General features: G+C 39.5%; 1 protein-coding gene across 2 annotated transcripts in view; it reads left to right on the top strand.

Annotated features, from left to right (window-relative positions):
• PRKCZ (protein kinase C zeta) overlaps nt 1–25,739 on the top strand; it is a 4,411,399-nt gene that overhangs the window by 3,314,051 nt on the left and 1,071,609 nt on the right. For both annotated transcript variants that reach the window (XM_044063009.1, XM_044063010.1), the window contains one exon: nt 71–168. In XM_044063009.1, the coding sequence (XP_043918944.1) occupies nt 71–168 (98 nt within the window). The remainder of the gene's footprint in view (nt 1–70; nt 169–25,739) is intronic.

Here is a 25,739-nt window from a genome sequence, read left to right as displayed (position 1 = left end):
TTTATCCCAATTTTATTGCTTGTTACTGGTGTAGAAATAAACATATTTTCCTTATTTTTTTTAATTGTAGGACATTGATTGGGTGCAGACGGAAAAACATGTTTTTGAACAAGCCTCCAATAATCCATTCCTAGTTGGTTTACATTCCTGTTTTCAGACGGAAAGTAGGTAAGTGTGTGTTGCATTTACCTTCCCATTATTTGAAAAATGTCTTCCTTTCTACTTGGTTTGGTATTATATTATGGATGCCCCACTTATGGTGGTGATATTAAAACAAGGGTGCAGTCTGATGGTGCATTTAGCAGAAAAGAAGCTTGCCAACATCTGCACTACCTTGTTGCATTAGTAACGATGCCATTAATTTGTTAGCAGTAAACTAGAAGTCTTCACAGTGACTGCTTGTTTCTACTTAACTGTCCTACACACATCCCTGAAATTGCTAGCAAATTTTATAGGATCCTGATTTCAAAGGGTCCATGAATTTTAGGGAAAAGCCATACAAAAATAAAGCCTTGTTTTGTTCTTTCAGTTTTATTGTAGAAATTTTCTCGTATTCATTTGGAGCAGAAACCACTTCAGTAACTGCTGTGCACCTCAAGTTATATATGTTCAGCTCATTCGATAGACATTTGCAAGTTGTTACAAAAATTATTTCTACATGCTTTGGTTTCAGAAGGAGTAACTTATGGTTAGACATAGAAAAGCTATACTGACATTTGGACTGGTTTTGTAATCTGAGTGTTCTCAAAATTATGTATAGCAGCATGTTGGTTTGTATGCTTGAATTTAAGATGACTGTTGTACAAAACAGTATTTACTTCGGGTTTCTCTGAACCTGTATTAAGTGTTCTTTCACTCTGTGTGTATCATACTTCTGAACCTCTTAGTCTAGTGCAAGAAATCTGGGCAAAGCCTAAAATAATGTGGGACAAAGGCCCAAAAATAGGGACATGTTTTAAATATTGCTCTTATAAACTTAGAAAATTGCTAAAATTACACAACTTGTGTAAGAGTATTTTCTGGAAGATATGAAGTTTGAAGTTCAAATGTATTCCATTATTTAGTGGCTCCAATCAGTAATTTGCCAGAAAGGCAAGAGGAACAGACCAAAAATGTGATGCATAAATCTAGACACACTGTGAAAATATGGACAGTTGAGAGATATGGTGTGTGTGTGTGTTTTACAACTAATGCTTAGTATTTTCAGCTTGACCCTGAAATAACTATCATTATAATTGTCACTCCCAGTAGGAAAAGCAAAGTCAAAATCAGTCAGTGGGAAGTGATTAAAACAAATGGATATAATTTCATGTTGTTATATTTTCTGTTTTTTTAATGTCAGTACTAAGCAAACTGTTCTAAAAAATATATATATTTTTTCAGTAATGTTTTCCATTTCCTTGCAAAGTAGTTTGTTCGGGTCAGTGTTGGTTCCTGCTTGAAAATCTGAGCTGATTTCTGAATAAGTGTACTTGATACTGAATTATTCTGGTCGAATGCTATTTTAATGTGCCAGGAAAGTCAGATGATAAAAAAACGTAGTCTTTTGTTGACTCCTCTCTGTCTTCCATAAGTTGTATTTTTTCAGCACGTTCTTCTTATAGATTACTGTTGCAGTAGTACTGACTACTAGAACCTTGGCTCTGACCCTTCCATCTCCAAAATGAGGAACGCTACCTCCCATAGTGTGCAAAAACTAGGTAAAATGTGTGACATCTGCTAACAGCTTGCTAGCAACTTCAACTAACAAGTTCAAAGGATGTTTACAGTGTACTACTTTATACTTTAAAAAGTTGTTTTGAGGAATTAAAATGGTTCAGTACCATTTACCACAGATATCAGTTAAAGCAATTCCTAACACAAAATGTGTGACAGACCCTTTCAGTGTGAAACATTTAGGAACATGGCTTTTTATGATCCAAAATGAGGAATGTTCCTCATAAGGTAGACTTCAGAGGTATCACTGGGACAACAAGTAGTTAATGAGCTACTTCCTGTGGTACAGGGTTTAATTCCCTCAGCATTCTTATGCCTACTTTATGATCTTGAGCAAGTCACTTAACCAGACAGTACTGTAGGGCTATTGAGAATTTGAGCTAGGTTCATTAATGGTCTTCTGGACTGCATGCCTAGTAACTACCTATGAACTTATGAGCATGTCAAGACCAGATTTCCAAATCTCAGCTCCCTTCTCTGTGCAGGCCAGACAGATGTCTGACTCTTAAGGATGTCATTTACATTCCATGTATAAAGCTGGCATCCATCTATGCCATTTTAAGTCTTTATTGCTGCAGTTCATACATGTGAACTGTTGTATAGTATCCACAATCCAGTATTGTTTGGCATACTTTGGAAATCAGTTCAGATAAATATCCCATGTGAGAAATTTTTCTTGTTACCTTATTGTGGTTTTCTTGGTATAGTAATATATACTTCAGTTGTATTCCTTGGGAGTGGGGTGGGAGTTGGACTGTAATTATGCATTAAGGCTATTTTTACCCGTAAGAAGGAAGATGGGTGTTCTTGTGGTAGGAAACTTCCACATAAAAATTTCCATAGCTATTGTGTATCCTGTCTTAGACCTGAACATTACAGTGTTTGCCAGGTGGGTGCAAACAAAACACTTAGGAGAGGGGAGTGTTTCCTTCACAGCTATTTAGGCAGGAGAGGTTCAAAGCCATGTACTAACATGATATCCACTGGTTGGCTCCTGACCTCATATGTTCCCCTAGGAAGAAATGTTGAAGGGACTTAAGGATAGGTGGCCAAGCATGTAGGAGATGTGACCAAGACATCCAGCATCCCGGTGAGGGACCTTTGCAGTCTTGGCCTCACATCTTAGTTATCTGAGGCCTCTGATGAAAGCCCTTTGAAGACAACTACACCTGTGGACCATGGCACATCCCACTGAGCTTATGGCCATTATGTGGAACTTGGATCAGATGCCACACTGCAGAAGTCCATTGCTGAAACATGTTTTGCATAATTTTTAAAGGGGGATGACAGTCAGCCCGCAGTTTTAGTTAGGTAAGGACGTTTCTAGTCAAGATGTGGATGTCTTTGACTCTCGTCCCCAGGTCCATGCCTCTAGGGTGACTGTAGCACCCAGAGGACCCAAAGTTCCTATAGGTAGTATGCCACTCTAAGCTGTCTGCTGTTACCTGGGACATAGTTCCCATCCCTACCAAGGCTGTTCCTCAGGAATGGATCTTCTTGGCTCATGAGTTCCTTCATAACCTGCAGAACTTCCAGCCAAGTGCAGAACAGTCTTAGTGTCTGAAATCCCCTTGCCAAGAGAAAGAGGGAACTCCTCTCCCAGGAGGGATTCTGACTCCTTAGAAAGTGAAGGGCAAGAATTGGATTGTACTTCCCAGTTGTCTTCTCCTGTAGGGCATAAAACGGAGAGTGATTAACATAATGTACCCTGGTCCTTCTGCTCTAAAAGCCACATCTGAAGATAATATTCACAGAATGAAAAAACACCATGTGGAAAGTCAAAGCGGTATCATGAGTTCCCTAAACCTGTAATCATTCTTCCAGTCCTAGGAGCTCTAGAAAATGCCTTCCTGGGTGCCTATAAAGAATCTGACAGCTGTGCCACTGCCCTAGTCTGGAAGTCCTATAAATCCCATCATAAAAATTATGTGGCAAAAACAGCAGTGGCATGTATGGAACTGTAGAGAATGGGTCTAAATTGGTTCCAGGTCTCCCGATACTCTTCCAGTGATAGGGAAAACAGAGCGATAAACCTTTTTTGAGAAGATGATGTACACAGCTGGCATCCTAACCAATAGAGCTATTAATTGTCAGTCACATATGGCAACGTTTCACATTGCTGTCTTTGACCAGATAAAGGAGAAAACTGAGGAGTTGAAATTACTGGATTTCACCTGGACTGTTAGGTTGCTAAGTACTCTGTCAGGTGTGTCTGTGGTGCTAAGAATGCATTATACAGGTTGGCAGACAAGGGGTCTGTTATTAGGGATCATGTGTGGCTGAGGCTCAAACGCTTGACAAAGGATGTCAAAGTGCAATTTCTTAATAACCCCTGGTAAAGATCTGTTCTTTGGGACACCCTACTGTTGAGGTATTCAGAAAGGTACTGGAAAGGAAGAAGAATGTGCAGTCACTGAAACAGTTTTTTTCACTCCCCCATGCCAAAGTATAAAAGGAATTACCCATCAAAATGTGGGTCTACTATCACAGGCAAAAAAACAAATGATAAACAAACAAATGATAGAAAAATAGTGCAAAAAGAAATGGTTAGCAGACCCGAAGGGTAAGCATGGAAGCCAACAGGATCATTTTCTCCAGTAACAGCAGCCACAGCTACATGGAGCTTTTCTCTTCCATAATCCTCTCTCCCAAACTTAGTATCCATGTCCTCTCCCCATTCTTGCTGTCACCCCCAAAAATAGCAGGAAGGGTAAACCTTTTTAGAAGGACTTGGGAAAGCATTACAAGAGACAAATTCCTATATGAAAACTCTTTGGCAGATCCAAAAGGAGACAGATTGGTGATTCAAGTAGTCTTTCCGGTTACAGACTTTATTTCTTAAGAAAAAGAAAGATGCCAAATATTCTCCCAGTTCCAAAAAGAAAAAAAGAACTGAGTCCTACCAATTATACAAAAGCTTCTGCAGCTACGAGTGATGGAACTAGTAGCAAGGTAAGACACAAATGAGGGTTTAAGGGTGTTCCTAAGACTGATAAAGGACTGTCCTTTGTGGCCTATCCTGGACTTTTCAAGCCTGAACACCTACTTCAGGGTTGCAAAATTCAGGCATGTTGGCTTACAACCTTTGTAGTACTAATATCTTCCCTAGGTCAGATGGTTACCCTGGTCCTCAAGGATGCCTACCTCCATTTTTCCCATTAAACCTAACTAAAGAATAGATAAAGCTTGTGGGTTTAGTTGTCTTTTTGGTGCAACTACCCTTGTATGGAGGGGTGGACTCTCTTTTTGGAAAGTATACAGTTTTATATGTTTACTGTAAGTTTAAAGGGGTTGGGGTTTCAAAATGTATTTAGGTTTGTGTTTCTTGTGAGTATTTATTGAAGCAAAAGGTCAGAAACGTGTGACATGGGTTCAAAAAGAGAGGAGCAACAGCAAATGCATAAAATATCAGCATGCCAGGCATTAATGTGTGTATGTAAGTTACAAGTTAGAAACATATATTCAAAACTGTTATGCGGAATATGTTAAAATAACAGCTTTTTACCAGTATGATTACCTTATCAATTTTATTATAGAATGTCAGTGGCATTGAGTGTATAGACTAAAAGCAAAAACAACTGACTTATATTAAGAAGTGTAGGGTGCAATTAGCAGTGTTGCAAGATATTCATTTGTGTTGAAATGAACATGTGAATTTAGTGGGGAAAGGAGGATTATACCGGCATGTATTTATATTCCACCTAAAACTATTTTATGGAGTGCAAGAGAATTTCGAAAGAAATAATTAACGTTCAGCAGGGAATGTTGTTTATGGTTTGCAATACTGATAATGTATCGGGGTACCTAAGTCAAAGTAAACTTTATTCATAGGTAGGTACTGGGCTATCGGCCCTAGGGCCTATAGAAGCCTAGCCAAAAAGGTACCCTGGCTTTCACCACCCAAGAAAATTATTTTCCTGTGCCCCTGTCGAGCAGAGCCACAGAGGTAATCCCCGGGGTGAATTTCCTGTTTCCCATCCAGCCATCAAGATTTTTCTTGAAGAGTGCTAATGAGGAGCTTTGTTTGATATAGATAGGTAGTTTGTTCCAGAGTATGGGAAGTCTCTGATCAACAAATGCAGTGTATCACTGAATGAAATTTCATTGCTTCAGGCTCGTGTGCATTGAAAAACAGTTTTCACAAGAGGGTGATAGAAGCATATAACGGAAGAAATACTAGACAGTACAAATATAAATACACACACAGATAATTTACCCACCACCATTTTTAAGCTAGAATAGTGCTAGCATAATTCATAGTTCCTACACTTGTGCAAGTAATAATTTAGTTCAGATTACATAACTTAGATAAATAGAATAATTTAATTCTATGACAGTAAAGACAGTCATATTGCACTTATGGTGTTCTCACAAACTGAGAGAGTGTTGACATTGTTAAGGTTAGTTGTTCAACAGCCTGATCGCTTGTGGAAAGAAACTGTTCCTGAAACTTGATTTTCTACACCTGATGCTTCTGTATCATTTCCCTGAAGACAAGAAATGGGACAGTCCATGTGCGGGATGTTACTTTTCCCTTATCAGTTTCACGATTCTGCAATAGCATCTGCAAGTGTAAAGGTCCTGTAAGGACTGGAGATTTGATCCTGTGATTTTCCTGGCCTGCTTTACAACCTTCTCTAATGGCTTGCAATCTGTGTATGAGCAGTTTCCATACCAGACTGTGATGATGTTGGGTCAGTATGCTTTCGATCGTGGCCCTGTAGAAGGTCATGAGGATGTAGGAGGGAAGGCTTGTTGTGCATAGTCTATGGAGGAAGTGGAGACATTGTTGGGCTCTCTTTACAAGGCTGGGTGTTTGTTGTCCAGCTCAGGTTATCTGAGATGTACACCCCTAGGAATTTGGTGCTTTTTACCCTTTCCACTGCCGTACCAATGATGGTGATGGGTGCTTGGGACCCTTGCTTCCTTCTGAAGTCAACAATGATTTCTTTTGTTTTGTCAACATTTAGTGCTAGGCTGTTGTTGGTGCACCATCTGGTGAGTTGGTTTACTTCCTCTCTGTATGCCCCCTCATCATCATTCCTGATGAGGCTAATCACGGTGGTATCGTCGGTAAACTTGATGATGTGATTTATCTGATGTTTTGCAGAGCAATCATGGGGTCAGTATTGTGATGAGAAGTGGACTTAGTACACAGCCTTGTGGGACCCCTGTGTTTCAGGTAATACTTTGTGAGTGGTTCTTGCCAACCTGAACGGTTTGGGGCCTGTCTGTCAGAAAGTTGATGATCCAGTTGCAGATGGTATTTTCTATGCCTAGTTGACTTAGTTTAGACAACAGCTGCTGCGGTAGAAGGGAAACTGCAACAAAATAAGGTAGATGTTTGAAAAAATGTATGAGAATATTTGGAATTGGAGATGTCATTTTACTAGAAGAATCACAGACAGGATGTAAATATTATTCCCCAAGGTGTAAAAACTAGGCTATCCTGGATAGAAATTACACTTCAGAGGTGCCTGGTTATATAATTCATTGCTTTGAAACACATTCAATAACCATTTAAGATCATGTGCTAGTAAAGACTAAGATAAAGATGCAAGGTAAAGAAGTAAAAGTGTGACATAGACTCTTTCCTACTTATTTGTTAAAAAGAGAGAAGCTTAAGGAATGGATAGTGGAAATGATTTGACATATATTTGGGAAGGTAAACATTTATTCAGAATGGATAACTAGGGAGTAGGTTAATAATTAAAAACAAGTTTAAAAATATGGTAGAAATAAAACAGAACAATATGTGGGAAAGAAGTGCATGGAATCTAATAGAGGGGTAGTGAACATTTAAAAGTTTTGCAGAAGAAGGAGAATCCCACAGATCAAAAAGACAAACCATTGCTGATTGCGAAAGAGAACATAAAGGCATATTTGGATAAGATGCATGAGTTTAGAAATGCTGCTGTTACACACGTTTTTGATAACTCCACAGGGGAAAAAAACTCTTGGGATAATGACTTGGATAGCAGAAAGTAGAAAGGGTTATTGCCAGACTTAGTGAGTCTATGACGAGAAAACTAATCACATCTCTGACAGAGGTATTAGAGAAGTTTTGGAAATTCTATGCAAATCTGTATAAGGGAGAAGAATGGGGAAACAAGGAGACAGCACAAATGGAAAGATTTTCAAGCACAGAGATTCTTGGGCTTTGTCAGTGCATGTGCGATAGACCAGTTAGGTTACCAACTAGGAGGAACAACATCTTGGTTCTTGTTTGTGCTAATAAGGGGACATCCTGTACCATCCCATGTGTATCCTCATCACTTTTGGTCTGACCATAAAGCCATCTCTTGTCAAAATAAAATTATAGCCGGAGATCCCTTCCTCCAGAGGTCCCTTTAGAAATTTCTTAAAGACAAACTATCTACTGTTAAGTGATACATTGGCAAGCATCATTCTCCACCAGACCCAGTTAACTCCACTGAATACACAGAAAAGTTTACCATCACAACATACCAGCATGTAAACAGCTGCATAGATTCAGATGTACCTCCATAGGAACAAGTGCAGAGCAAACCCTAAAAACAAACCAAAATGGTGGAACCATAATATCAACAAGCTTTACAGTAAAAGGAAAAGAACTCTGACCAAACGTAAGAACAGGAATTCCCAGAATGTTAGAACCCTCATCACTGAAGTAAACAAACAACTCAGGAACGCAACAAAATCTAGCAAGGCCAAGTTTAAGGCCAGAGATGATCACAAGGCCTTTTTTAGTCATGTTCATAATCTCAAAATCATAATGCAGGAATGTGCTGAGCTGATTGTGAACAATGTTATCCACACTGAGAATGAAGATATAACCAACCTGCTGACCAATTAATTCAACTCAAACTTTACCCCTCTCTCCGCTCCATCTGTGCCTCAAGATATATCTGAAGCTGGCTCTCCTCCAGGTATCACACCATACCTAGTCCTAAAAGTGCTATCAAAAGCTTAAAGTATTACATTGATGGTTCCTGACAATATTCCTGAATGCATCATAAATAACATGAAGCACAATTTAGCCATCCCCAACTGTACTGTTCAGCTTTAGCCCCCATACAGATTTTGTACCAAGCGAATGAAGAACAGCTACAGTCATCCTCCTGCATAGGGGAAGACATGTCACAGACCTAGGAAATTACAGAGCCATAATTCTGACCAGCCTTGTGTTCAAAACGTTGGAAAGACCTATTATGGAACTCATCAATAAGGACATAGGAAACCTCCAAACAATGAACCCATCTCAGTTTAGATTTGTTAAGGCAGGTCATGCTTACTCAAACTGTTGGACTTTTTTAAAAGGTCAGCAAAGCAGTGGATGAACAAGAAGCAGTGCATACAACATACCTCAATCTTGCTAAAGCCTTTTGACTCACTCCCTCACGCAACCATAGTAGAAAAGCTAAGTAAACTGGGAATAACCCCCTGTGTTACCCACTGGATTACCAGCTGTCTTACAGATAGGATGCAGGAAATCAAAGTAGGGGTTGTTACCTTCACTAAGAGACCAATCCCCAGTGGACCCTTCCGGGGTTCTGTTCTGGGACCTCTCCAGTTTTGCATCTACTTCTCTGAAGTAAAAGCCAGTACCAGCGGGCTCTATTTGACTTAATTTGCAGATGATGGAAGCTAGGAGCAATCAATCAATCCCCAAATGATTTAGCCATACTGCAGGAAGGTTTGTCCCAAATAAATAACTGATGTGAACATTATGGACTGAAACTGAATGCTAAATGCTACAGTACCATATCCTCTGGGATGTCATCTACCCTGAAGAACTACCACATTAACAGTATACCGCTAAACGTTGAGTCATTATCTTCCTTTACGCAGCCCTCATTAGGCACATCATTAAGTGTCATGCCCCTTTGGCATGTATCTGTCCAGGCACATACAACAACTGGAATGGCCACAGAGAAGTCTTACTAAAAGGATACAAGGTCTAAACACTACTTGGACCATCTCAAAGCCCTGTAACTATAATCTCAGTATCCTACAGACTGCTTAGAGATTGCCAGTGTATACCAGTGGTATACATGGCATCCTGTGACCCAGTACTGATGTATTTGCTGCATACCAGCAAGTCAAATGGCATCAGAAATACTCAGTCTACAGATCTAAATGTCTTCTGCAGCATCAACAAAATGGTTGTCCATATTCAACGCATCTTGGATCTGTGGATGGGAAATAGAGCATTTACAAGGAAAACAAACTCCAACTTTGGAATACCAAGTAATTTATTACAAAAAAGCAAAACTTTTGGGATAAACCCCTTCTTCAGTGCTAATACATCTCATAGTAAAGAAAAAAACCTTGTATAGAATACAATCATGACATATGATCACAACAAACCAGTAGAAACAATTAAAATAATTACTAAAATATACATTATTTGTATATATTTGTGTAGACATAAAAACACTAAAAACATGGAAGAATATATGATAAACCAACAATATAAAAATATATATATATATACATGCACACACACACACACACACACACACACACACACACACACACACACACACACACACACACACATTAATGATATTGCATTTGTTTTTTCATTAAAACAGGTTTTATAGTGACAGCACTATTCAAGCCTGGTTTGCAATCGGCTTTCAATCTAAAGATCCGACTGTATTCATTATTTTCCAATATATTGTTTATATCACCACCCCTGGTCCATTTTTTGACTATAGTGATTACCCTAAACTTAAATTCATGGCCAGTATCAGTCTCTCAAATATGCTTACTTAGAGCATTTGTCTCTACAGCCCTATGCATTTCTGATCTGTGTTCAATAATCTGTTCTTTAAATTTACGGCTACATTTTCCTACATGAAAAGAGGATAATTTTGTGTAGCAAGATGGACCACGTGTAGTATTACATGTAGCATAACACTGAAAGGTGTATATCTTATTTGTGCTGGGGTGCATGAATATATTACTAGTGGCTATGTCTCTACAGCAGCTACAGTTGTGACATGGAAAAGTTCTATTTTTTGTTATGTTCTCATTCTGTATATAGTTTTGATAAGAGAAACTGGGATGAATTTTCTGCTGTTTGAGCTCAGGTTGTGGCTGAAAAAGGTCAACAGACGAGTCAACTTGCCCATTGAAAAATAGTAAATGAATGAATGAAGAAGTAAATAAACAAATGATGATCAAGACAAGTTAGCTTTATTCACAAATGACATTATTTTGTTATTGGTAAATCCAGTTAAGGGCATTTTAGTGCTGTAGAATATTCTGGCAGTTTCAAGTCATTTCGGAATGTAAAATAAATAAACATAAAACAAAAACTATAGCAGTAATTTATGTACCCACATATGAATTTGTTGAGCAGTACCTATACTTATGAGGACATGAAATAAAGTGTGTAGGTGTGTGGGTTTAAAAAAGGATTCTGTTATGGCAGGTAACGATACGTGGGAATAGAGTTAACAGATAATACAAAAATTGAGAAGTTGGAAGATCTTGATTATGGATATAAGTAATACAATGCAGTCAGTAAAAGGGTTTCTAGTCCCATTAGTTTTAAATATAGGTAAGCCATATTTTTATCAACCTGTACAAAAATCGTGGATCATAATTAATAAAGAGTTGAAGGAATTTATTTGGGAGGTGAAGAGAGCAAGAACTGATTCTCTCCATAGGCCTTGATGGTTTAGGATTACCTAATTTGAAGGGATACTTTAGAGCTATGCAGTTGAGGCTCATATGCATAACACGAGCAGAAGGTTACAACATAAAGTGGAGATGCATGATGATGATGAACTGGGAGGGGGAGTTCAAAAATATGGCTGGAGTAGGATTTTGGATGTAGGCCCTTAACGAGAATAACAACAACTGTATGTAATATATTTATAAAGTAGCAGAAATTATTTTAAGAAGTGAGCCAACACGAGAATGGAGAAAGGGGTTTTTCCCAATAGGGATGACTGCAAGTACAGCTATATTAAATAGGCAAGAGGAGGGTTGGATTTATTGGAGAAAATTAGCAAAGGAACTAAGATATTGGGAGCAAATAACTGTGAAGGTAAAGGTTGTAGGGTGGAAAGTTTTAACTGTGTGTCTTCCCTAGCAGGGGCTGATGATAAAGTATAGGCAAAGAGAAAGGGAGAGGCGAGTGCTAAGTGAAAAACCAGCTCTAGAAGAGGTTTTAATTGAGTTTGTAACAGAAGCTGGCATTAAAAAGGGATAACTAGTTAGACATATGAAATATTGCATGAGAACTATAAGAATCAGTTAGAACATGTCTGAAAATATTTAGATGATAGTCTATAAAGGCAACTTAAAAAGTAAAGTGGGAAGCTATATGGATGAGTAAGGAGTTTGAATAGGTATTTTTATACTCTGTGTAGATTTCAGTGAATTTTTCTTAGCGTGATAATTAATGGAGGTGTGATAGGAAAGAGAAAGGTAATGCGCAACATGTTTTAATGATTGTTATAAGTTGTCCGATTTTAAAAATTCTCAACAGACTACTTTGTAAAAAATGTTGGTGTGGAGACAATGATTGCAACTACGATAATATATCTTTTTAGCTGGGATATAAGATCTGCACTGCCTAGACATAGTAAGACCTTTGCTAAGTTTAATTCTTTTGGCTGCAAAAAAAGCAGAAGATTGAAATCAAAATATAAACCAAACATAAATTAAATATTGAACATCAAGAAAGTAAAATAACTGAAGTAGGATCTTAAGAAAGGGGAAAAGCATATTACATCGAAATAAGTCAATTTTGAGGAAACAGTACATGCAGAATAATGTTAAGGAGAAGGACCCCACCCAGTTTGGGTTCGTGAAAGGCCGATCTTGTCTCCTGAACCTGACAGTCTCCAGAGCCATGGACAAGGGTAAGGTGGTCCACACAGCCTATCTAGACCTTGCCAAGGCCTTTGACACCACCCCCCACTCTGGAATCATAGATAAACTTACTAAGCTGGGCATTAATCCCTACGTCACCCAATGGGTTGCCAACTGGCTTACTGATAGAACCCACACTGTAAAAGTAGCCGACTCCAAGTCCAGCTCCAGACAAGTGACAAGTGGAGTACCTCAGGGTTCAGTCCTGGGACCGCTCTTGTTTGGCATCTACTTCTGTGAAGTACAGGCCAACACTAAGGGACTCTGGCTAACAAAGTTCACAGATGACTGCAAACTGGGAGCCATTATTGAATCCCCAAATGATGTAGATACTCTACAAAAGGGCCTTACAGAAACAGATGCATGGTGCCAGAGCCATGGGCTCAAGCTCAATGCCAAGAAATGTATAGTTATCCCCTTTGAGAAAAAACATGTGTGTGTGATTTACCATATAGGTGGCAGTACACTAAACATCGAAAGTGTGATAAGAGACTTAGGGACCCAGGTGGACAGTGGTCTCACCTTCGATAACCACATTGCCACAACAGTCAGGAAATCCTTCTATGCGGGACACCTCATCACTAAGGCTTTTCATCCAGAAAAAAGGAGGTCATTGTCCCACTGTACTCATCCCTCATTAGACCCATTATAGAATACAACGCCCCGTTTGGTATGTGCCTCTCAAGACATCTGCAACAACTGGAAAGGCCACAGAAATACCTCACTAAAAGAATCACAGGCCTAAAGCAGATGCCCTACGCTGACCGCCTTAAAAAACTCCAGCTTTACTCTGTCGCATATCGTCTACTCAGAGACAATCTCTGCTTAACATACAAGGCCATGTCAAACCCAGAGCTGCTGGACATGCTACACTTAAAGAAATCCCAATCCCTCAGAGCCACGCGCTCCAGGGATCTAAACCTTGTCATCACAATAAACAAAACATGGTGCAGGGATAGGTTCCTCACCCAGAGACTCCCCAGACTCTGGAATAGATTGCCCATACATGTCAAGCAGAGTGCCTCTTTGGCCCTCTTCAAAAGGAACCTTGGCGATTGGATGGGAGAAAGGAAATTCACCCAGGGGATCACGTCAGTCGCCCTGCTAGACAGGGGTCCAGAGAAGTAAATAGTGCAGGAAGAAATAGCCAGGGAATTGTTATGGCTAGGCTTGTATAGGCCCTAGTGCTGATAGCCTAGTACCAACCTATTTGTGGAAGGTGGGGCTTGAGCAATTATTGTAATTATTGTAATGTTGGAATGAATGTTAATTTAAAAAAAAACAAACATATGTATAAATCATGAAGTTAATTAAAATGTTTAATGTGGTTTGTTTGCTTATGTATAACTGCTTGTGTACCCATGTCATTGCATAATGTATGAAGTTAATAAAGATGTTTAAAAAATGATTACTTTTGAGTCTAAGTGACAGCACAGTTGCTCAGCCATTGTGTGAGGGCATAAAAGTGTTACAAGTCTTAAGTTTTAAAGGTTGTGCTTCATATCTCAGGAGGGAGTTTGTTCAAGAGTTTTCTTGTGCAGACTGAAGACACTCAACCACTGTATCTTGTTTTTTTTGTTTTAGGGTTGTGGAGTAGGTGATTTGGAGAATTTCTAAGTGTTCTAAGAGAATTTCTATGTATCTGCACTAATTAACGGTTGACAATTTTGCATGTAGTGTAGCTTACAGGCCATGCAAAGATGACTGAAAAAGACATATTTAAATTCTAATAAGTCATGTTCTTCAAGAGAAAGTCAGTGGGGAGTTCAGGTTGTATGACTGTATGCTAACTAGCAACTCTTTTGTAAGGCTCATCCAAAGATGGCAGGCATACTGAAGTGACAGGAGGATATATGAGCTAGCTATGGCAATTCTAGCTCTTCCTTTTAGATATGTTTTTATTTGTGCTTCAAGTGAGGTTAATTTTGGATACTGAATTTCTGCTGATCTTAGTAGATTATTAGGCCTTTGAGGATTCAGTTGTGCCCGGATTCTGTAGTTACAGATGAGAATTTCTTACTGTATGTCAGTCCTTCACAAATATATAAAATAATGTGTGTTAGAAGGCTAGGATATAGCAACACATGTCTATCATTTCACACAAAATCAGATGCAGATCAGCAGAAGACAGCTTTGGTTATTCTGAAATAATTTTGAACATCTGAGCAGCTCATTCCTCCATAGAAGGCAGGCATTCATACCTTTTGCCAGCACCTTCAATAGTATGAAGCTGATCAAGTTATCATTGTAGCAGTCTGCATTCTTTCTTTGGAATACTCTTAAAGATAAACATAAGATATGGTTTCCAAATTAGTGTTTCTGGTGTAAAACTTAAGTAAAAGAAAAGTAAGACAAATGAAAACCGTACCAGCTAATTAGCTGTTATCAATTGAGAAGAAACTGGATTACTCTCAGCAGGAGGCAACAGTGAATCTCCTGGAATAAGTCTGAGCTTCTGAACTGTTGTGCTGTTTGTAAGAAGCCAGGCACCAGCCCATGCAGTCTTCCTAAATCCCACCACAGTTTATGGGTAATTTGATGACAGCATTTCGTAGAGTCTTTCTATACATTAGTATTACAAAGAAAAATTATTTTCTTTCTTATTCCTGCTGGTTTAAAATGTAAGCAGTACGCATGAAATGTTATTCTAAAGCTGTTGAATTGCTTTGTCTTAACTAGCTTCAGGAACTTGAGAACAAATTAGGATCTGATGTCCTTTTCATTCGTTCCTCAACAATTGGGTTATAGATTCAACCTCAGATCCGACTTGGCCACATTTCACCGACTTTGGATCCATCTCTTGAGCTCCTCCTTCTACCCATAATACCCTAGCCTGTCCCCAACACATCAGATTTCCTTTGCCACCATCGTGCATGGATGTGAATCCTCTCTTTCAGCAGTATTTTTCCACTAGTTAGCTGTAAGTGCTTTGATCTAATTGTATGTATTGTATTTTTCACTCACTTCTACATTTTATTGTATTCTATATATATTTAAACCTTACCTCCCTCTAATATTTTGGTTTTCTGCATCAGGCCTTTTACTTTTAATATTGTCATTTTTTGTAACTACCATTGTTGGCACTCCTTATGTCTTTTTCTTACGTTCCTACCCTTTTTAACAAAGTATCCTTAATTTACCATTGTTGGTAATTTCTTAACCATCCACCAAAGGCTTCCTCCTCCTTGGAACCTCCACAGAAAGTACCCTGAACTATTTGGTGCACTTTATAAGACTTTGTCAGATCCAAAGAAAAGATCTATGGATCCTAAGACTTTGGATCTGATAGTTATATCTTCCACTCCACCTGTGCAACCCACAGATCCAAAACCTTGGAATCTAACTTCAGATGTGTCTCAGACTTAGATAACTCGTTTGCGCAAGTTTGCTTTACACATGATATCTCCACAGCTCCCCTACCCTTTTTTGTAAACCATGAGGAAGCACTTCAGATCTCAGTCCACCACCTTATCCATCAGGTCCTCCAGGAGTCTCTTTGAAGCAGAAGTGGATAGGATGATGAGAAAGTTCCTCAGAGCTCGGATTCAGTTGGGGGTTATTCTGTCTGTCACTCCCATTGGATCAGTGAGCCTTCCATCCACTTTACATGATAGTGTATATCCTTTAATTTGTCCTTCAGTTTCGGCGCCCCAGGATCTGACAGTTCTGAGACTACCGGTGTGGGAGCTGAAGAGAGTCACCTCTTTGACCCTGACTGTGTTCTTGACCAGTTTGGCTCCTGTTCTCGTGTATCAGAATGAATCCCAGAGCCAAAACATTAGCTTCAGCTCTGTGGGGCTGGGATCAACTCTGATATCAGAGCCGTCCTTCTCCGAGTCTCAGCATTAGCTCAGGTCTGGCTTCCTCCTCGGTACATGAATCTGGGTGGGTTCGTGGCTTGCCTGCTTCAGAGATATCGGCTCTGTTGTGGCTGGCCATAGCTTCTCTGGGTCCATTAGCCTTCAAGGTTGTAGAGAGGGTTTTCTCACATTCAAGAAGCCCGGTTTCTTATTCTTCTTTGGATCCTGCACCCTATCCCCCTCTGGTTCTGATTTATGATCCCGTCAGACCTGTTCCACAGGGATGGCCAGTACCAAGTAGCATTCAGACAGTTCCCATGGAGGAACTACCCCTCTCTATGGACAACTCTCCAGAACATCCCACTAAAGAGGTTCACCATAAGAGAACCTGCAAAATGAGGTGCACAGATTTCCCTATGGAATCCCACACCAAAGACACCGACCCTTTTCCTTGGATGTCAGTATTCCTGGAAGTTTTTGGTTCTGGCCCATCTACGTCTTGGGAGGCTCCCCAGACCAGTGAACTTATCGACTTAGTCTTTCGCTGGACATGGAAGGAACTGGTTTCTGTTGAACCAATCCCATGTTGACCAGACAAAATTTTAGCCCCTCCAAAAGATTGACCAGATTGGAGCAAAGGAGTCCGTGTTGATGCAGTGGTTGTGGTGACAGCCACCAAGAAGGAGCTCATAGAACAGAGCTCCTCTGTCCACCACTCTAACATAGGATCCAGGGCAATGGACAGATTTGGAAAGTGCATGTTTGCTTCATTGACCTTTGCCTTGAAGTCCCTGAACTGTTTGGAGCCATTTACAAGACTGCAGAGGGATTTGACCAAGGAACTCTCAAAATCTCCTTCTTGGAGTCTGTGTCTGCAGAGGATTACAAAAGATCATCCTGTCAACTGGCCAGTCTTTTATCTATTTTGAATGCTTCCAGGAGGTTGATTTCTCATGCAGCAGAAGATAGCTCATGGGCCACTGGTTCAGGTTTTGCTGTAAGGACACATGCCTGGATGCGATTATAGGTTTTTTTGGAGCCTTTCATGTCTTCTTTCATCAGTGCTCCTTTTGATGGAACCTACTTGTTTGGCCCTTCTGTGAAATAAATCCTTTTCCACAGTTAACAGGAAGGAGGGACCATGTCTGCAGTAGGGATTCACTTTTCTACCCCGATCTTTTTCTTCAAATCAAAGAAGGAGCAAGAAAATGTGTTTCCATAAATCCCTGGGACCTTTTCAGGATTCACATGGAGACAATTCCCTCACAGGCAGAGGACGGAGTTCCAATGGAATTTACCATCCTTGTGGCAGAGGAGGCCTGCAAAATCAGGGTATTCAATTCTTTCCGGAGAGACCCTTTAAGTGCTCCTGAAGCACTGCTTGACTACCCACCTCTGAAGGAAGTCAGAGGACTCTTGCCATTGCACCCAGACATTTTGGCTGCTATAACAAAAGGTTCATGGGTGCTGTGATGATATGTGCTATTGCCAACACAGCCAGCTGGAGTTTTGTAAATAATGATATGTCCTTTGAATATCAAACTGATTCATACAAGATGCTTGTGTCACAAATGTCTAAGAATTGTATGGCATTTGAAAATCAAAATAAGTTTGTAAAGTTGTTAAAAAATCTATCAATAGTGGGTCCTGCTGGACAGATAAGGAATATACATGTGAGACTGTATGTATATATGCTAGCAAAGGACACTGGAAGAGAAGGGTTAAACAGCTAGCTTACTACTTACTTTGTGAAAAATACTGTTAATTGGACCACCTGTTGGGCAATGAAAGTGCTTATCTCACAGCTCTGAATAGAGCCAGAGATGTCATGTCTGGAAGTAGCTTTTGTTTATTAGCTAAGTAAAAAGAGGAGAAGCCCCAATAACTGCCATAAACATTAGCAAACCTTTAGATGTACATCTTATCACATCTATGCTAACATCCTATCTCAAGCTTCAAAGGGGAATAGTGTGAGAACCTTGAGTCAGGTGACCAGATGAAGTCATTCTGCCAGCAATCTTGGAAATTATGTTTTAGATATTACAAAGAGAAGTCTCTCATTACTGAGTATTCGGTCTTGAGCCTGACAAGAGGAAGGACCATTCACCACATCATCTGCCCTGCTCTGTTATATAAGTAGGAAATAGTAATTCTCCTAGATTCAGTCAGGAAAATATAGTGAAGCTTAGTTTAGATATTGTTTTCCTTTATTTGTCTGAGTCTGTCTATCAGTGTTATTTTTAATATTTCCTGTGATTTGAACTCTCTGGTTTACTGTAAATATATAGGCAGTATTTCATGTTCTTTTATTGTTTATTATTTAATATATTTACAACTTTTATTGTGGCTGGTCCTTTTAGGAAGTATTTAACCTTTGAGAGTGCTTATATTTGTTTGGTGACACTGTGTGGCACACTCCTGAAGGCCTAGCTGTTTTGGTCAACTAGTACCATTTTCATTAGTATTAATATTACACAGTATAATTGGACACCCTTTGTAGCTGATTGTGGAGTGTCTGGTGTGTGTGTGTGTGTGTGTGTGTGTGTGTGTCAGCTACTTGGAGCAGGGACATGAAGCACTAGTTTCACAGAGAGGATGCTGGAGGACTTGGCTTGGACACTCAGCTGAAGAGTTAACCCTGTAGCTGTGCTAGTGGGGAGCCTTACTGGAGCCCTGGAGGGAGACAGATAGGCTGACTGCATTCCCTGTGTGCTCTTAAGGGAAATTGTACTTGGTGCAGAGAGCTGTATCTGGAAATACTGAGTGTATCCATTTGTATTCCAAGTGAACATCCCTGTCCAGTGTTGGTGGTGAGGATTCAGACTCCTTGATTACTGATCGGGGGGGGGGGGGGTCGTCACAGGTGCTAAAAATAATATCCAGAGGTTATTTTTATACCATTTTTTGAAATGTCCACTTCCAAAAGAAGAAAACTTCCCTACATTCCACCCAATCAGAGAGAAGCTGCAGCGCAAGAAATTCAGATGCTGCGTGACAAAGAGAGACATCCAGGAGGTTCCACCAGACCAGAAAGGATTCAGAACTTACTCAAGGTTCTTTTTAGTGCCAAAGAATACAGGGGACCTGAGAACAATTTTGGATCTAAACAACCTATAGATCAGAATGCAAGTGAAGTCTGCTGTATCTTTAAGAAGCATGTCAGGGCTGTACGTGCACATATAAATTCCAGACACGTGCACTCCCTAGTGCCATTTTGTAAGAGCAGCCAGACTGAGAAAATGCATGATCGCAGTTGGTAGTTTGTATGCAAGTTACTTAAGTTAAAGTCAGTAAACTTAAATAGTGATGTGTTTGTATAAGATAAAGCTGCTTGAACAGAATCCACAAAGACTCTTCTGTTGTGTCCAAAGTATGAGAGTGACATGGTGTCAGAAACGGGATAGAAGAGAATAAGATCCAGAGCCATGAGGTGCAGAGATGACAGTGAAGGTAAAACTAAGAGAAATGAGCACAAAAAGAGCCAGAAAAGAATCAAAGGTAATGAGAAGCAACACAAACTGTTTATTTGATAGAAGAGACAAAACAGGACATTACAAGGGCATAAACCAGATTACTGAGCAAGCAGAATGCATGAAAAGTTTGTTGACTAAAAAGAAATGTTTAAAATAAAGGTATTTGATGAAACGGTTAACAGTAAAGGAAAACAGGTATGTTTAAAGATAAAACAAGCATGTTTAAAGAAAAATTAGTGTTTTAAAGCAAAAACTGGGCATGTTTAAAGTAAAATGAGCACAAGAAAAGTACATTAGGCATGAAAAGGTCTTAAACAAGCAAAATGAATATAAAGGCAAAAAGGGCACATTAAGCAAAAATAAAGCAAGGCGACTGCATCTGTTTTGGCAAAGTGCTGTTTTGGCGTAACTGTGACGTTATGGTATGAACAGTACTGCTGTGAGAAAGTTTTACTTTGTGACAGTAATTTAACATTGAGCAAAGCCATAGAGATTTGTCAAATCCATGAGGTGACAGAAAAACACGAGTATGCTTGTGAGTGACAAATGGTTTCACTTGGCCCCAGAGCAAACGTAGATAGTATGCAACATGTGGCAAACAAAAATAGGCCCAAGCACATGGCAGCCACAACCCCTGCTGGTTCACCAGGGAAGCCACATAGCTTTTCAGTAAGTTCTAAGAAAGGAGCACGTTCCAGCTCAGTGCAGTACAAGTATGAATCAGCAAAACCCAAGTCAAGCTTTATTGTTAACGGTCACAGTTGTGGTGCAAATCAAGAGTCTAAAAGAGAGAAGTGCTTAGCATTTGGTCAGCAATGCTACAAGTGTAATAAATGGAACCATTTCCAAAAGTTTTGTAACTCAAGTAAGCCTCACACAGTTGTAAAGAAAGGTTGCACAAAGAAGCAAGTTGATCAAGTAGAGATGCAGAAAGGTTTCTATGTAGATGGTGTATCAGTGATTGAAGAAAGAGTTGTTGTAATGAATATATTAACAAGAAGCAAAGGGTTTTGTACTGTCCGAATTAATGGAAAATCCACAGAACATAAGGTAGACACTGGTTCAAAGTGTAATATTATATCAGCAGAGACATTTGCTAAAGCAAGAACTAACAAACAACTCAATGTAGCCAGAAGTGTGAGATTGTTGCTTACGGAAGTGAAGAAATTCACACTGAAGGTTCGGTGATGCTTTCATGTTATTTGGCCGAGAACTGTTACATCTTGTTATTGTTATTCTGTGTAGTCTAAAGACCAGTCCAGTCATTACTGGGTCTCAAAGATAGTTTAAGAATGAAGTCCATCATGTAAGTGCATTTACGAGTTATAATTTTTCTGAAGCCATTTTCTCAGAGTATGCTGATGTTTTCAGTGACAAGTTAGGCAAACTTCAAGTTGTGTATTCCATGAAGTTAGACCTTGAGGTGGTCAGACCAGCAAGTAGAGTTTCAATAGCTATGCAGGATAAAGTTAAGATGCAGTTGGATAAAATGGTGCAGCAAGGTGTGATTTGTCAAGTCACAGAACCAACTGAATGGGTGTTGTCCATGGTAGCAGCTCACAAAAACAGCTCAGATGAAATCAAAATATGTTTTGACCCAAGAGATCTGAACAAGGCATTAAAGAGACCATATCATACAATGCGCACAGTCGAAGAGGTTGCAGCCTTAATACCGAATGCCACTGTTTTCTCTGTCTTAGATGCAAAGAGTTCATTTTGGCAAGAAATGCGTGATCATAAATCTTCATTTCTGGCTACTTTTGTTACTCAGTTTGGCAGATACAGATTCCTAAGGATACTATTTGGAATGAATTCTGTAAGTGAAGTCTTTCAGCGTGCAATGAATCAAATTTTTTGGGTTATCCTTGTGCCATAATAGTAGATAATTTATTGGTTGGAGGCAATGGTGAAACAGAACATGACAGAAACCTCAAGAAAGTTCTAGATAGAGCACATGAAGTAAACTTGAAGCTCAATCCTCTGAAGTGTAAATTCAGACTTCCAGAAGTTACATACATAGGTCATTTGTTCACAGCTATAGGCTTGAGACCAGACCCGACCAAGCAAGCAGCTATTCGTGAGATGTAAGCTCCAGATAATGTACAAGCTCTACAACGTTTTCTAGGGATGGTCAATTATTTAGGTAAGTTTATACTCAGTGAGTTGTCAGCACCTTTAAGAGAGCTAGCATGCAAAAATTTTGCATGGTCATGGTTGGAACAGCAACACTAGGCATTTGAAGACCGTAAGCAAGAAATTGCCACCCTACCTACTTTAAGATATTGTGATTGGAACAAACCAGTTACTCTTTCCTTTGATGCTTCAAAATTTGCTCTTGGCACAGTTATACTTCAAGAGGGCAGACCAGTAGCCTATACATCTAAAGCACTAACCCAAACTGAGATGCAGTATGCTCAGATTGAGAATGAGCTTTTGGCAATATTGTTTGCATGTTCTAAGTTTCATGATTATATTTATGGTCAAGCTATTCAGATTGAAACTGACCACCAACCTCTAGTTACTATTTTAAAGAAGCCTATGGATTCCGTTCCACTGAGATTACAAAGAATGATGCTCATATTGCAAAAGTGCAGCTTCAAAATGGTCTACATGAAAGGCAAATTGCTTTATCTGGTTGATACCTTATCCATATCATCCAGAAGTAGGATAGAACAGCTTCACACAGAGAATTTTGACTTTGGTGTAATATTGGTGCATAATTTTTCTACCACTAGACTTGATGAGTTGGGAGGTCGTACTCAGACTGATCCAATTTTGCAGAAGCTCAGTCACTATATTAATGTTGGATGGCCATCAAAGCAATCTAGTGTACCACCTGAAGTGCAGACCTATTTTCCTTACAGAGATGAATTGTTAATGGAAGATGGCATTATTTTCAAAGGTCCTAAAATAATTGTTTCTGCTTCCTTACAACAAGACTATATCCAGACTTTGCATTGTGGTCACCCAGGATCCGCTTCTACTAGGAGAAGAGTGAGAGAATTAGTATTTTGGCCTTAATTACCAAAAGACATTGATAAAGTACTTTCTTCTTGTTCAGTATGCAATAGTACTAGACTGCATTTGCAAAGAGAACCACTTCAGCTAAGTCCAGTTCCTGAACTACTTTGGTCAACAGTTGCAGCTGATATCTTTGAGTGGAACAATAAACACTACTTGGTTTTGGTAGACTGTTATTTGAATTGGTTTGAGATTGATCTGCTACCTAACCTAACATCCAATCTAGAACTACGCTACCCAATACTTCCATTTTATTGAAGCCTAAACCTAAGAACAATAAAACCATCAAGGCTCAATTGGTTAAGAAGCATAATATCCAGAAATCTAGTTACGACAGATCGAGGAGATTACTTCATCCGTTGAGGCAAGGAGAGACGGTACAAATCCAAACAACGAAAGGTTTTGATCGAATTGAACAGATTACAGGCATCTGTCAGAGCAAAGATCCTACCTGGTAGACTCTGAGGGTGTGGAATATAGGAAGAACTGTAGACATCATCTTCCTGTACTAGAGTTATCATCACCATCACAACATTGCTTCCGTGATGCAGACTTCAAATCTAAGAGTGAATCAGACATTGTTTCCATACCAGAATGTGTTCAAAATTTTGATTCCATTTCAGAAAATGTTCCAGACATTCCACAGGTCAAACATTTTGCAGAGACAGTTCCAGTTGCTAATCTAATTCCCAGTTTTATGTCACACAGTATGGATGAGTATCAAAGCCGAGTGTGAAATACGCAGCAACATTGACTTGATTGTTTATATATATATATATATATGTACTTAATATTGTGTAATGCATGACAAAGAATTACCTGTGATTTCTGCATGCTAAGTAGACTCATAGCGTTGCATGCAAGGGCGCCCGCAGGCAGGTGCAAGGGGGTGCACTTGCACCCCCCTGGAATTGGCTGACTACACAATTTCAAACAAAGTTATTTTTGTTTTGTGCGTTCTTCTTTAAGAAGTCTGTGCTAACAGTCCAGTCGCGCGTGCTGACATCAAGTCTGTGCTAACAGTCCAGTCGCAGGTAGGCGTGCTGACATCATCGCTGTTTGAGAGCGGGAACTTAGATGGGTTATTCGAGCGGGAACGGAAGATAGGACACCTTCAGGTAGAGGAGTTTGAGAGCGGGGTCTCAGACGGATTATTCGGGAACGGAAGATGGGACCCGTTCAGATAGAGTGTGTGTGTGTGTGTGTGTAAAATGCCCCAGGTGTACATGGTGGTGGGTAGAGAATAAGGCTTGAACCCTGTACCTTGGGCCCAAGTGGCAAGAGCCTGAATTCCCTACCCACCACCATTTGTAAAAATATTGCAGGATTTTCCCCCATACTTTTTATGTTCCTCATAATATCTGTGGTTTCTGCATTTGTGTCCTTGTTGCCTGACAGCTAAATGTTATTATCTGGTTTTATTCTTGGCTGTCTGGAGTGTTTCTCCCTGGGCCTCTGCTAAAAAAATTAGCTTTTTTTTTTTTTTTTCAAAGTCAGACTTTCCTGGTTAATAAATGTAAATGGACACATTTCAATATCGGACTTCATATTCTTCAGAAAGTGTATGGTAACAAAAACAAGCTTTTATTCTAGCAATTTTCTAAGTGTACAAGATGGATATTTGAAATGTATCCCTGTGTTTGGGACTGTATTCCCCCCATTATTGGCTTCATCCAGGTTTTGTGCTAGGGTTGAGAGTTATGGTAAGAATTGAATTCACTGAATATGTTTGGGGGCTGTATTCACCCAGTATTGGCTTTGTTCAGGTATTTATTGGCTTCATCCAGGTTTTTTGTTAATGTTGAGAGCTATGGTAAGAACTGATTTCACTGAAAATGTTTGGGGGCTATATTCTCTCATTACTGGCTTTGTCCGGGTGTTATTTGCTAAGAGGTTGAGAGCTATGGTGAGAACTGAATTCACTGAATGTTTGGTGGTTGTAGTCACCCATTATTGGCTTTGTTCAGGTCTTTTGTGCTAAGATGTTGACAGCTGTGCTATGGTGAGAACTGAATTCACTAAATGGTAAAGTTTCAGTCTTCCTCTTTCACAAAACAGCTGATTTGGCGTAGTGGTATGTTGCTTTGACTGTTTTGCACGGGGTCCCCTGGGTTCAAGACGTGGCAGTGATATGTATGGTGGTAACGCAGCATTTTATTCTAGCAACTTTCAAACATTATACAAGCAATGTTTAAAATGTGTCCCTGTTGTTTGGCCTTTTGCCCCCCCCCCCTCAATAAATTTCGGCTTTTTCCAGATTTCTTGTGCTGCAAAGTTCAGAGATACAGCTGAGTGTCGAGTAGATTTTACAAGGAGCTGAGAGCTGCAGGGGAGCAAAAGTTTAGTGCTGATTATGTTTAGTCTGCTTGCATTGTTAATAGCACAACAGATAGTGTACTTGCTTTAGATGCTGAAGGCTGTGGGTTCTACTCCCACAGTAGGTAAATGCATTGCTGATGCTGTATTGTGTTGTAAAGGGGGTGGATGCTGCAGTCCTTTTGGCAAAGATACCTAGTAACTATGAACCTGTTAACAGTTTGCTATCCATTCTCTATTGCGATATTACTAGCTTTTCATTTTTTTTACTGCATGCAACAAAGGCAATTTATTCTTCAAGGGTAACCGGCACTTTATTTGTAGATTAAACAATGACATATAAAGTGTTTGCTAGCAGCAACCTCTATTAGTTACAAATTTCTTCAATGTGGATTTTACTACAGAGATTGTGTATATTTTTTACTGATACTGGTGGACTTGAGTAGACTTTTTATGATAGAAATGTTCTGAATTGGGCAATTTTGTCATTGGTGGATGCTTTTTGTTTCTTTGTTTACTGGAAAAATTTTCAAAACAATAA

This window comes from Protopterus annectens, chromosome 2.part1 (assembly GCF_019279795.1).
Source record: "Protopterus annectens isolate FY-2018-M chromosome 2.part1, PAN1.0, whole genome shotgun sequence".
Lineage (NCBI taxonomy): Eukaryota > Metazoa > Chordata > Ceratodontiformes > Protopteridae > Protopterus > Protopterus annectens.
Note: the sequence above shows the minus strand (reverse complement) of the source record. Positions and strands in the feature narration are given on the sequence as shown.